Raw genomic sequence first — 13,888 nt, 5'->3', positions numbered from 1 at the left:
ATTTTATTACAGTTATTTAGAGGACAAAGGTGTTAAACTTTGCTATTTGAGTTTTATAATCCAGGACAAATGGAAGCAAATCAGACTTTTTCTCAGTATAATTCTTGTGTATTATTTTGAATCAAAATTTAATTTTTGTTTACTATTTTGCAATAGAATATGAAAATTATAATTTTTTTACTTAAATTTTTATGTCTTATAAATGTAGGGCCTATTTTTTATAAAATTGCACAGGCCTTTGAAAACCCTTTTAATCGTACACTCAGTGTTAGGGGTGTTGATCGGGTAATTTTTTCGGGTTTTGGGTAATTCAGGTCGGTTAATTCGGGTTTTTCATGTTAAAAAAAATACCCGTTACCCGACCCAAATTAAATTCGGGTAATTCGGGTTTGGGTAATTCGGGGATCGGGTCGGGTTTGGGTAATTCGGGTATTACCCGAAATATATAATTTTTTTTGGATTTCACCTGAAAATAAATTTAATGAAATAAATACGCCGTGCTTTATTAGTCTTGTTTATATAAAAAAAACGAGGCATAAACGAAGTTACTCAAGCTTTGAACATTGAGATTTTTTAGTCAATAATACCTGAGATATCAAGTAATTTTTTAACAACTTAATCTAATCTAATAAGATGTTAAAAAAAACAAATACTTAAAGATCTTAATTTAAAAGTTTAAAATGTTTAAGATAATTATAGCCATAAGTTTTGCTATGTTCTGAAGTTTCGTCAAGATAATGAGTTTGATAGTTGCAATAAAAACTATAATCTAGAAAACAGTTAAGTTTTAAAGAACACGATGATATATTAACAATTACTTTTAATATTGCTAGTGTCATATTGTCATAATAAAAGAGATTTATGTTTTACAATAATGATAGTTAGTTTAAACGTGATCAAATACCTGCTACAGAGTACAAACTCTACGAAAAAAAAAGAATTTTTAAAATAATTCAGGTAATTCGGGTATACCCGAAACCCAACAAACGTACCCTTTACCCGACCTGAACAAAAATCGGGTTACCCGATTACCCGAAAAAATTTACCCGATACCCGATTTACCCAACCCTATTTATCCGAAAAAATCGGACGGGTAATTCGAGTATCGGTATTTTCGGGCTACTCAGTGTTTACTTTTTATGTACATCCGACTCGCTAAACCAAATCAAGTAATCAACAATGCATCCGAGTCGACTCACTCAAGATGATCGAGAAGAAACCATATAGGCATATAGCACAGTAGCGATATGAAGTGGAGTTGACTAATCTATCTGCGGCTCAATACTCGTTTCCAAGAAATCGTAAAACCGGGCGCCAACATTCACAAGTCAAAAGATATGAAGAAATTGTTCCTCAATCGGATATTGTTTAGTTTTACCATCTCTATTGTCTGTTTTTTCTCCACCATGTTCGCCGATTCCGCTGAAGACTCGCTACTCGGATCAGCTCGCGTGGTTTTTCAGGTTCAATTCCTCCAAATCACACAAACACATCGTTTTGCTTGCAATTTCTTATCAAAAGTGTGATTCTTGGTCAATGCTTACTTGATAATCATGTATTTGCTTCTGGGTTAGGTTATTTTGCCGTGTCTTGGGTTTAATCCTCAAATGTAGCTCATCTGTTTGTTTGCAACTTATAATCTAAGCTCCGTTTCATGTTTACACTCAATTTCCCAAATTGGGGATGATTAAAGATACATCTTTACTAAAGAACTCTAATTGCATAACGGGTGAATCTGATCTTTAACTAGTTCTTACTTCGTTGATCGCGTATTGGCATCTGGTTTAGGGTTTATCTTAACATGTTTTTGGGTTAAATTCACAACTACACTTTTATTTCGACCTTTTGCCAAAAACATGATCTTTGATCACTTGATTACTTGAAACATGTGCTAACTTCTGGTTTAAGGTTGTTCTCTCATACTTCTAGGTTTCATTAAGAAAAGTTAATCCATTTTTCAGTCTAGGAGAGTGCGTATGAGTTTATGATCCAATGGTTACTTTTTCCTGAATGCAGTTTGTTGCCATAAAGTTGTGATTTTAAATCTCTACTAGTTTAGGTGTCTTTTATCATGTTTCTGTTCAACATTGAAGTTTAATCCATATTTTATATTTGGCAGAGTGAATTCTAGCTATATGCTTCAATGTTATACCTTCTATTTGCAATTTAATTCCAGAATTACAATTTTTACTTTTTGCCCAACAGTATCATATATATTTTTATTAGGGTTGAATACAAATTTCATATTTGGCAGAGTGAATTCTAGCTATATGCTTCAATGTTGTATTGTTAGTGATACCTTTGAACGACATTGTTAAAACCAAAAATAATTAGGGCAGAGGTTGCATTTATTAGCTCCTAATGGATTACAGAAATAATAGAAAGAATCAAAGAAAAGAACAAAGTAATTTGAAAAGGTACAAATACAAAACCCTTCTACAATTCTAAAAGAGAGTAGGAAAATTCCAGTGAAGATAGAGAAATGGGGAAAAAGAAATTCAAAAAAACAAGTTCAAAGGAGAATTCTTAAGATTTTCCGACAAAGAATTGTTGTAAAAAAGACAAAAGGGACTGTTACAAATGTGATGAAAAATATGTTCCATGCCATTTGGCCTGAAAAAAGAGCTCAATATCATAGTTGTCTATGAAAAGCTTGGAAAACACAAGGTTATGGAGTTGTAGAAAAAGAGGAAGATGAAGCGGAATTGTCCAATGTAATCAAAAAAGACGAAATTGAGGTATCTTTTACCTGTTGTAGGTCCCGTAGACGATTCAATTAAGCACTAAACAAGAACACAAATAAAGTACTTTGAAACTAAATCTTTATTGCTTAAGAAATAACTTTGTAGATACAAGAGATAATCAAAGAACAAACTCTGATTATATAAGACACTCTTGAATTGATAACATTCACATAGAATGTTATCATGTATATAACCAAAGACTAAAAACAAAACCCTAGCTTAACATACAAGCTAGGCACGAAAGTAATCTCATTCCCTAAAGATTAGGGAGTTTTTAGTTGTCTTTGGTAACTCAATCTTCAGATAATCCTTTTAAGATCTTCAACTTATAGCCTAAGAGTTACCTTCACACTAACGAGTATTTTCTAGTAATGCTCTGAGGCCATCAACGTAAACATACGCTGAGACCATAAGGGGCAACATCAGAAGCTACATAACCATGGGCGAATTTAGTAAGGGCAAAGGTAGGTCCTAGGACCTATCTAAAATTTCAATTTTATTTACAATGTATATAGTAGAAAAATTAGGAACTACTTTAGAAAAAATAGAGGACCTACCTTGAATTTGTTTTTTTTTTTTTAAATATCTTAAAAACAAGTTTAAAAAGGAAAAAAAATAAGTTATTAAAGGCAATTTGTTATTTTAAATTATGGGATTGATAACAAAAAATGAATCACACTTAATCGGCACTTTCAAAATATCAATAAATAAATAAAGTGTTAAAAAGAAGCTCATATGACAAAGACGCACACTCTCCGTTCGCCGTTTTATCAATAAACTATTAATCAACTAATTTTCGTTAAACCGTACGGTTTTTTCAATTATATTTCAATCGGTTTTTAAAAAATTTTAATCGGTGACGCCTGATCGCTTTTAACTGGTTGAACCGGCTGGTCCAGTTTTTTTAGGGTACACGACCCGACCCGACCCCTACAAGTGTTGTTGATTTTTTGTATTGGTTTCGCTTAATTTGGGAACCACGTGATTTTTTGTTCTAGATTCGCCACTGTACATAACCAAATCTTAGAGTTTGACTCAATAAACTACACCTAAAACAATGAAGCTAGAGAGCTTAATGGGATCACAAAAGGCCTTGGTATTGATAGATTGTGGGGCATCTCACTATTTTATCTCAAATACATTATTTCATAAAACTAATTTGGAACTGAGTCCAATTGAAGGGTATATCTATTTATAGGAGTAGGTGAAGAAGTAGGAGGTCAAGGAATTTGTAAAAAAGTCAAACTATGGATGCAAAGGATTGAAATAGGGGAGGATTTTCTACCCTTACCCTTACCAAATTCTTATATAATCCTTGATATACAATGGCCGACCTAATTTGGTCTAATGGAGGTGAATTTGCAAACTCAAACAATGAAGTTCGAATGGCAAGGGGAACAAGTCAAGTGGCAAGGAAATATGTCTCTGAGGTGTTCTTTAGTATCTCTCAAAGCTATATCAAGACAATAAAACAAGAAAAACAATGTGTATAATCTAATTGGGTTGTTTAGAAGAGATGAAGACCCATTAACTTACCCACTTATTCAAAGGACATTTCTGAAATACTAAAGATCTTTGAAGGAGTTTCAAGAACCCGAAGGGATTATGATATGAACCAAATTGGAACTTTTTATGAAATCAAAAGAAAACAAAACATGGGATAGGTTCCTGATTTTTGAGACACATGGTATCCCTAACCCTGAAACGGCGTACAATTTCTAGATGCCCTTCTAATCAAGCATCCTCTTATTTATTCTTATCTAGACTGAACTAACAAGTTATCGTGAATTAAGCAACTACTTAAGATACGCTAATAGTAATTAAATAAGGTAATGATATTACTTTCCTTTAACTACTAAAAATTAACCAAACAACCCATGTACTTTCTTTCCTTTGCGTCGCTGGAAAACTGCCTTTATCTCTAACTTTCCACAATTCCAAAAGGATGAGATATAAAAGTTGGTCAAATAGATGCTAGAAGCCTGCATAATACAAAAAAAGGGTCGTTTGATAGTTGCTGACCGAGTTAGCCTATTTAATACCGTATGGACCAGGTCCGATCCCAGTCTGAAACCGAAACCGAGTGTTTGTTTTGCATGCTGTCATTGGACTCGGTCCAAAATTGGGACTCATTCCTCACAAATGCTTCAGATCCAGATCGACTGGAGAAGGGGTAGAATTTGGTCCTCAAAATTTTGTGTCCATTTTGCCTTATCAGAAGAACAACGCGCTCCTCTTGCCGTTTCTTCCTAATTGCTGTCTTCTTCCTCCTCGTTGTCTTCTTCCTCCTCGCTGTCTTCTTCCTCATGTATGTTCTCTTCTTATTTCTTTCCTTTCTCAAGTATTGCTGTGTACATGTTCTTAAAATCATCCAATCAATTGTAAAACCACTCAAAATCCATTGCTGTGTAAAACTCAAATCTTGTTGTGATGAAATCAGCCTTTAAAGTTGTGTGTATCTTTATGAAATCAAACCTTATGTGTATGCTAATAAAATAGAATATTGCTTTTATCATTCTTATGTGTATGAAATCATCCCTTATGTGTGATGTGTGTATATGTATGAAATCAACCCTTATGTGTGTAGGTGTGTAAGTTTATGAAATCACCCCCTTATGTTGTCTATGCGTGTTATGAATTTTATGTTTAGACATGGCTGAAAAGATAAATAGAGTTGGTTAGTTTTCGGATATTGTGAACAGATGTTTTCTTGAAGCATGTATATAAGAACTAGCAACCAACGGTCGTTAGGGTAGTGGCTTGAAAGGAACCTCATGGAATGTATTTGCTGAAAAACTAAAAAACGAACATGACTTTGTAATTGAAAAAAACAAATGAAATATTGTTATCACTACTTGAAAAGCAAGTATGCAGTTTGGTTGAAGTTCAAAAACAAAACTGAGAATCCTTATATTCTTTAGTTTAAACACATGATTATTTTGTTTTAAAAGTTTGATAATATTAATAATTTTTTCAAACAGTTGAACAAGATGGTTGACAAATTAAAAAATGTGCTCCTCGCTTTCCTAGATGTATGCACCCAATTGTTTGACGAGACGACTTTGACCGGTTGTAACAGTTAGGGACCATCTTCGACACTCCCTCATCTCACCGAAGTGTTTACTACACATGATTTTGAGGATATTGAGATAGAAGATCCAACATTTCAGATGGATATCCCAGCCTCAGCCTCAACAATACTCCCACCTACAAGTGCCTTACCTGCAAGTGAATAATCCTCTGGTGGTAAAAAAAGGGAGGAAAACAAAATGCAACCAAGGACACACTAGATGATGAATTAAGAGAATTAGGCAAGGAAAGTTGAACATAAAAATTCAACCAGTACCACGAGAGTATAAGGAAAGCTAAATATTCGCCTTCCTTATCCATATGTGACCTGTTAAATGTTAAATAGAAATTACATATAGCAATCCTAAACATAAAAATCTATAATATGAACCATAACATAGATTCATAACATAAAAATCCATAACATATAACAATCTTAAACATAACACATAACAATCCTAAATATAAAAATCCATAACATAAATCCATAACACATAAATCCAAAAAGATCTTAAAGCCATACTAAAGTTAACCAAGTAATCTAAACTTCTTCCTGTACTTGTCACCCACGATTTACAAGTCGACGACTTGAGGCGTAACCAAATTTTCCTATTACCAGCATTTTCAGCGAATAACATAAGAGCAGTGGTGTATTTCGGATCAAGTTCTCTCCACTCTATGCTTTCCAACTGCTCCATACATTCGTCCACCTCCTTGTCAAGATTATTTGTTTCCGTGAATGCCTGTATAGCCTTGATAATTTCCTTGCCGACTTCTCTTAAGTCATCATCTAGCGTGTCATTGGGTGCATTTCGTTTTCTTCCCTTGTTTTTTTGACGGACCAGAGGATTCTTCACTTGCAGGTGAGACACTTGTAGGTGGGGGGTACTGCTGAGGCTGATGCTGGGATATCTATATGAGGTGTTGGGTCTTCCATCTTAATATCCTCAAAATCATGTGTAGTAACACTTCCGTGGGATGAGAGAGTGTCGGAGATGGTCCCCAACTGTCACAACCGGTCAAAATCGCCCCGTCAAACAATTGGGTGCATAGATCTGGGAAAGGGAGGACACACTTTTTAATTTGTCAACCATCTTGTTCAACTGTTTGACAAAATTATTAATATTATCAAACTTTTAAAACAAAATAATCATGTGTTTAAAATAAAAGAGTATATATTCGCCTTCGCTTCCAATCTTCCCCTATCGTATGAAACGTGTTTGTTTTAAGATTATAAAGATTCTCAGGTTTGTTTTTGAACTTCAACAAAGCTGTATACTTGTTTTTCAAGTAGTGATAACGATATTTCATTTGTTTTTTTTCAACTACAAAGTCATGTTCGTTTTTTAATTTTTCAACAACTAAATTGCATGAGGTTTCTTTTAGGCTACTACCCTCTCGACCGTTGGTTGCTAGTTCTTGTATACATGCTTAAGAAAACATTTGTTCACAACATCCGAAGACCAACTAGCTCTACTTCTCTTTTCTGCCATGTCTAAACATAAAATCCATAACACACATACACAACATAAGAGATTGATTTCATAAACATACACACATACACACATAAGAGCTGATTTCATACACATACGCACATCACACATAAGGGCTAATTTCATACGCATCACATATAAGGGTTGATTTCATACATATACACACATCACACATAAAGGCTGATTTCATACAATCAACTTGTTGAAGCAATATTCTATTTTATTAACATACAAATAAGGTTTGATTTCATAAACATACACACAACTTTAAAAGATTATTTCGTCACGACAAGATTCGAGTTTTACACAATGATGGATTTTGAGTTTTAATGGCTGATTTCGAGTTTTACAATGGATTGGATTATTTTTGAGAACATGTACACAACAATACTTGAGGAAGGAAAGAAATAGGAACAAGGGTACATACCTGAGGAAGACAACAACGAGGAGGAAGAAGACAACGATTAGAAAGAAACGACGAGAGGAGCTGCGTTGTTTTTCTGATTGGGCAAAATGGACACAAAAATTTGAGGACCGAATCCTACCCCTTTTCTACTCTGACCAGATCTGAAGCATTTGCGAGGACCGAGTCCAATGACGGTGTGTAAACAAACACTCAGTTTCAGACCAAGTCCGAAATTGGACCCAGTCCACATGGTATCAAACAACCCTAAAAGTCCTTTCTCAAGTCCAATTATATTGGTTACGAAGAAGGATGGAAGTTTGCGGTTTTGTATCAACTACCGAACTCTAAATAAAAATACCATTCTCGATAAATCTCTAATTCCAATAATTGATGAACTTCTAGACAAATTATTTGGAGCAAAATACTTTTCAAAATTGGATCTGAAATCGGGATATCACCAAATTTGAATTAAGAAAGAGGATGTGCTCAAATTGGCTTTTCTTACTTAAGATTAAGTTTACTATAAATTTTAAGTAATGCCGTTTGGACATACAAATTTGTGTTGGTTTTCTTTGATGCCATCTTGGTTTATAGTAAAACAAAATAAGATCATGGGGAGCATTTTACGCAAGTATTACAAATCTTGTTAAAAAGTTGATTGTATGCAAAAAACTGTGAGTTTGCTAAAGAAGAGATTCGGTATTTCAGGCTCATTGTGAAGCTCATCATTTTACAAAATGGAGTCAAGCAACAAAACAAGGTGTTTCTAGACTTAAGGAACAAAAACTTACTGTTGTGTTAACATTCAAAACAAAAATAAAAGCAACCTTGGATTAAAGTTAACTTGATTAAACTTTCCTTCAAAATTCACTTTGAACCATATAAACCGTGATTATATATTATTATTGATTATTGATGTGGATTTTTGTCAAATTTTGAAATGTAGACAAATTATGGGGACATTGAATTTGGTTTCTACCCTAGTGTGGCTCCTCAAACAGTGGAACACATTTACAAACTTGTTCGTTTGGGATGCTATAATACAAATCACTTCTTTCGGGTAACTTCTTAAATCTAAAAAAACATTTTTTTTAAGTTAAATTAATCAACTATTTTCATACGGGTAATAAAAATTTGAAAAAAAAAAAACAGGTGGATAAGGGATTTGTTGCACAAGTGGCTGATGTTAGTAATGGTAGAACAGCTCCTATGAATGAAGAACAAAGAACCGAAGCTGACAAAACCATTAAAGGTGAATTCAGTGATGTTAAACATGTAAGAGGAATTCTTTCTATGGGGAGGTAATTAGTAATTAGTTAATTACAATTATGCCCTTTACTTTTTATTATTTGCACCTTTAAAGGAATGATGTAGCTACTTGAATTATTTTTTAGGTATTCAGATCCGAATAGTGCTCAATCATCGTTTTCAATGCTTCTTGGAGATGCTCCACACCTTGATCATGAGGTTTGACTGTTGTTGACTTTCTTTGAATTGATGCAAATGAAAATTTTGGAAATAATTTATTAACTCTTTTGGTAAATATCTTTGCTTAGTATGCGATATTTGGTAAAGTTACTAAAGGTGATGAGACACTAAAGAAGCTTGAGGAATTACCAACTCGACGTGAAGGAATATTTGTAATGGTATAAATTTATTTTATTTTATTATTATTATTTTTTTCCATTTTTATAACACCAAATTTAGACCATAAAATATATAATCCTTCATTCTTTCATAATTCATATATATTATAATTTTTATATTTTTCTTCTGATTTAGCCAACTGAGCGCATCACAATTCTGTCAACATATTACTATGGTGAGTACTTATGTCTTGTGTATATTTTCTTTTCCTTTTTTTTTTTAATTTTCAAATATAAAAGCAACAAATATTTGGTTATGTGAGTTGTAAGTTATAACTGATATTTCTTAATTCCTATTTGTTGTTAGTAATCTTCAAAAATATGATTCTAGGGAAATAAAAAGATTGTAGTATAAGTATTTCTTAAAATGTCCTAAACGAATCCCCAAATTTCTTTTTTTTGAATGCTGTATGAAAGTGGCAATATTTCCAATTTTTTGAAAGTTTGGAATCTAAAATTAATTATCTAACTTAATATATTATATATCAGATGTTAGTTTTTTTATCTGATGATTTAGTTTTTATTTAATTGACAGATACAGAGATGGAGAATTGTCAACAGGATAAAACCGTGTTAAAGAGGAGACTTGCTGCTTCTGCTGTTGAGATTGAAAGACAGGTAATTAATTTAATTTCCTTTTTCAGTAATTATTTAACATTAGTAGTTATTTTATGAGAAAAAGATAAAAAGAGCTACTTTCCTAGAAGCCTTTATTACAAAATAGCCATTTTTTTGACTTTTTCAACAAATAATTAATCCACCAATTTTGCAATGGGCCCACTGCAAAATCACTATCTACTGACTGCAAAATTTAAATTGCCCCTGTTATTTAAGGCATTTTTTTAGATTTATTTTCATTTTTACACACTTTTTTTTCCAACACTCCATCTGCACACCACAAAACTTCTTTTTGCTGTGAAAATGGTTTTTGAAGATCCCCACAAAAAAACAAAAAAAAAAACTTAAAAAAAAAGTTTTAGTGCATTCCTAAAAAATGTATATCGTGTGTATACTTTTTTTCATAAATTTGTATCTTAGTATGCCTTCACACTTATTTGATTATCACTCAAATATCTAAATACTAATATGATAACACAAAGCATACGAGTTTTTTTTAAAACAAATCAATGCCATTAGTTCATTTGTGGTGATGATAATATAGTATGAAAAGGTGTTCAAATTTTCATGGAATAATGCAAAGGAACATTTCATATTTGCAATATCTTTCTTTTTTGGCGCCTTCTTTGATCACTATTTCATTATCTGGCCATTTTCATACAGATATTTGCTAATTAATATTGATTTGGGTCCACATGATTCTCTTCTTTTGTCATTAGTAGTTACTGCATACAACCAACTTCAAACATTTCCTTACAACTACACTCCCAATAAAAAAAATTCAAGAATTGAGATGATTTTCTTTTGTTGTTAACAGAGGATGAAGTGTTTCCCATGACCAAAAAGAACATAGGTATGAAATAAACAACAATTCTTGGGTACCCATGTTATTTTAAGCTTATTATTATATAAAGTAAGGACCTAAACCTCTTTATTTTTGCAGAAATGAAAAAAAAAAGATTTGTCGAATTACATGGAAACATGTAATGGTCAATGTGGGCCTAGTTTCATTGACCTCCGAAGACAACCCAACCATGCTTATGATAGACATGCCCATGTGCATATCACATGCTTAAGGTAAATAGGATACACTAGAAACTTTATGATGATGGCTACATGATTTCACAGACACATGTGGATTGAGTTTGTTTGTTATGCTAATGGACAAGAGTGAGGGTGACTGTTGTTGACGCTTTTATCATGTCATTGTCATTGAATTTCTTCAATTTAGGTATATTGGTTTTATCACAAAGAAATTTTTTGACAAATGTCTGCTCCTGGGGTTGTAACACGACCTTTCCTTCTAGATTGGTCAAATCTTCACAAATAAGCATCTAGAGTTGTCTTGTGTGGTAAAAGATTTGACCTTTCTTTCTCAAGATTGTGAAAATGTTATAATATTGCATTTGGTTGGTATCCTAGGAGTCATGTAATGGTTCCTAGGGTAAATGCTACCATAGGAGCCGCTATCAACTCTAGTAGGGGTTAAGGAACATGGAGGAGGTAAATCACAGTGTTTTCATAACAAGAAAGATGATATACAATCTTGAATTTGAGATCTCACTTATGGATTCTATGAGTGTTAGGTTTTTATTTTCGGGTTTTGAGCATAACCGAACTGAACTACAATTTAGTTATTCGGGTATATAGGTTTGGGTTGGTATATCTTAAATTTACCTGAAAATTATGTTTTTAATTAACACTTTAAAAATTGATATTCCAACTACTATTATGCTAAAAAGATTATAATGCAATATTATCATGCTTACCACCACCATAACAAAAATAGTACCATATCCATTCTTGCCACTTATAATCAAGTTTAAAAACACCATAAAAGTGTGTTAAGCCTCAAAAAAAAAAATAAAAAAAATAAAAAAAAAAAAATAAAAAAATAAAAATAAAAAATCAACATGTATCAAGTTCCAAAACGAGGTAAGACCGACAAAATATATCCATTCTTCTTGCACCTTCATATTGTCATCACATGTTCGTATCCAATCCGAGCTCTATTTAGATGCACCAACTTATTTGAATTCAATATAAAAGTTATATATTATAAATATTAAAAAAGTAAAATATAACATGTCCAAACATTAAAATATTTATTGATAAACAACTACCTTTATCAATTTCTTATATTGTTTCTCAATCTTCGTTCACACTTGGGATTATCATTTGTACTATTTGAAGTCAATCTTGGGTGCAAATTAAACTTTCAACTATTTTAAGAATCAAAAGTTTGCTAAATGGATTTAAGCCCCTTCCATTGGTGCTAAAACCGATTTTGAAGCCATGGTTGAGACGAGAATGACTAACAAATGTTTGACAATTATGGATAAAATCGAGAATCTATCACTATTCACTTTCCACCATTTTAAAATACTAAACATTAGATAATCATCTCCAACATTTTTTTTCAAATATTTTATCTCCCACTAATTGATTTAATTACGTTTGTTTTCACTTTTCTTAGTTTATTTTTCAATGCGAGTTTTGGTGTCATAGCATCAACATTTTGGCATTTCCTAATATTGATGATGAAGTGGTAGACTCGATAGTTGTAACACCCGACAATTTAACATAAAGTACACCAAAAAACATCATTTTTAAACATGATATGGTGTTCGTTTACATTAAGCTACAAGTGCAAGTAGTTATCATAAATCTAAACATATAAAATATACCGAAGGATCAAACCGAGTTTACTAAGTTTTATAACCAAAAGCATAAACTACTTCTAATCCCGATCACTCCATATCACCTTTCCCATTGTGTAACACCCCACTAAAATAAAGTACACCCGATTATTATTATTATTATTATTATTATTATTATTATTATTATTATTATTATTATTATTATTATTATTAAATCAAAAGGAGTGTACATTACATTAACCTAATGGGTTTACAGTTAACAAAAGTCGTTATCTTACATATCAAAAGAAAATTGTACATGATCGAGATCGAGCCAGGTTTACAGTTAACAAAAACATATCATAATACGTTTGATTAACAAAAGACACTATAACTACTTCATCACGCCCTTTCCTTTATCCTGTATAATTGTACCTGCAATCATAGAAACATTTAACAAAGCTAAGCTCGAACGCTTAGTGAGTAGAAATCAATTAATCATAGTGCAAGACTCAACAGTCACCACAATTTATCTTATCATCTTTATCATAGTATAAATCTTAACACAATGTATCCATTTGTTTGCATTTTATGAAGGAATTGGTTCAAGAATCCTTAGCCCTTGGGATTGGGACGTCCCAAGTGATGTATATCTCAGATCTTGGATCTAGGAAGGGTTCCATGGCATAAAGGTGCAAACTTTATGACCATGGAAGCCCTATGCAAGCTTATAAGCAAGTTCATGGCCTTTTTAGCCCTAAAAGACCATGCATGGAAGGAAAGATCGGAACTTTATGTGTCCATCATATGTTAAAACCCTAGATCTAGGTTTGTATAAGTGGATTTGAGATTCTAAGGCTTTTTGGACATGATCTATGTCCTAAAGGAATTAGGGTTTTGTCTTTTAAGAAGAGTTATGAACGGGTAAAGTTGGAAACTTTACCCTTAGAATGGCCTTTCCAGTGAGCAAACGAACTAAGGAACATAGATCTGAATGGTAGGAGCTTAATCCATTGAGATGGCTCAATCAGACAGGGGAACTCGCCGAGTCCAGGGAAGGACTCGACGAGTTGAAGCGGGTTGTCCCGATTTTTATGATAGCAAGAACTCGACGAGTCTGTTAGGGGACTCGACGAGTTGACTCAGTTGACCACGGGTTTAAGAATTCAGGGACTCGCCGAGTTGGAAGATAACTCGACGAGTTGAGTTGACTTTGACTTTGACTTTGACCAAGGGTAAAATGGTCATTTTACCCTAAGAGAGGATTAGCAGA

At 32.8% G+C, this 13,888-nt stretch overlaps 1 protein-coding gene across 1 annotated transcript; it reads left to right on the top strand.

The window, feature by feature from the left end:
* Positions 1-1,211: 1,211 nt before the first annotated feature.
* On the top strand, positions 1,212-11,210 carry LOC145166358 (Cyclophilin-like peptidyl-prolyl cis-trans isomerase family protein). The gene is made up of 9 exons (XM_079085311.1): positions 1,212-1,463; positions 8,659-8,772; positions 8,865-9,013; positions 9,107-9,179; positions 9,269-9,358; positions 9,495-9,534; positions 9,894-9,976; positions 10,794-10,829; positions 10,920-11,210. The coding sequence occupies exons 1-8, from the start codon at positions 1,338-1,340 to the stop codon at positions 10,812-10,814; spliced, it is 696 nt and encodes a 231-aa protein (XP_078941437.1). The 5' UTR covers positions 1,212-1,337; the 3' UTR covers positions 10,815-10,829; positions 10,920-11,210.
* The last annotated feature ends 2,678 nt before the right edge of the window (positions 11,211-13,888 follow it).

Source organism: Lactuca virosa, chromosome 3 (genome assembly GCF_052849685.1).
Source record: "Lactuca virosa cultivar CGN04683 chromosome 3, Lactuca_virosa_CGN04683_v6, whole genome shotgun sequence".
Taxonomy (NCBI): domain Eukaryota; kingdom Viridiplantae; phylum Streptophyta; class Magnoliopsida; order Asterales; family Asteraceae; genus Lactuca; species Lactuca virosa.
The sequence above is the reverse complement of the archived record's forward strand: the minus strand, read 5'-3'. Positions and strand labels throughout refer to the sequence as shown.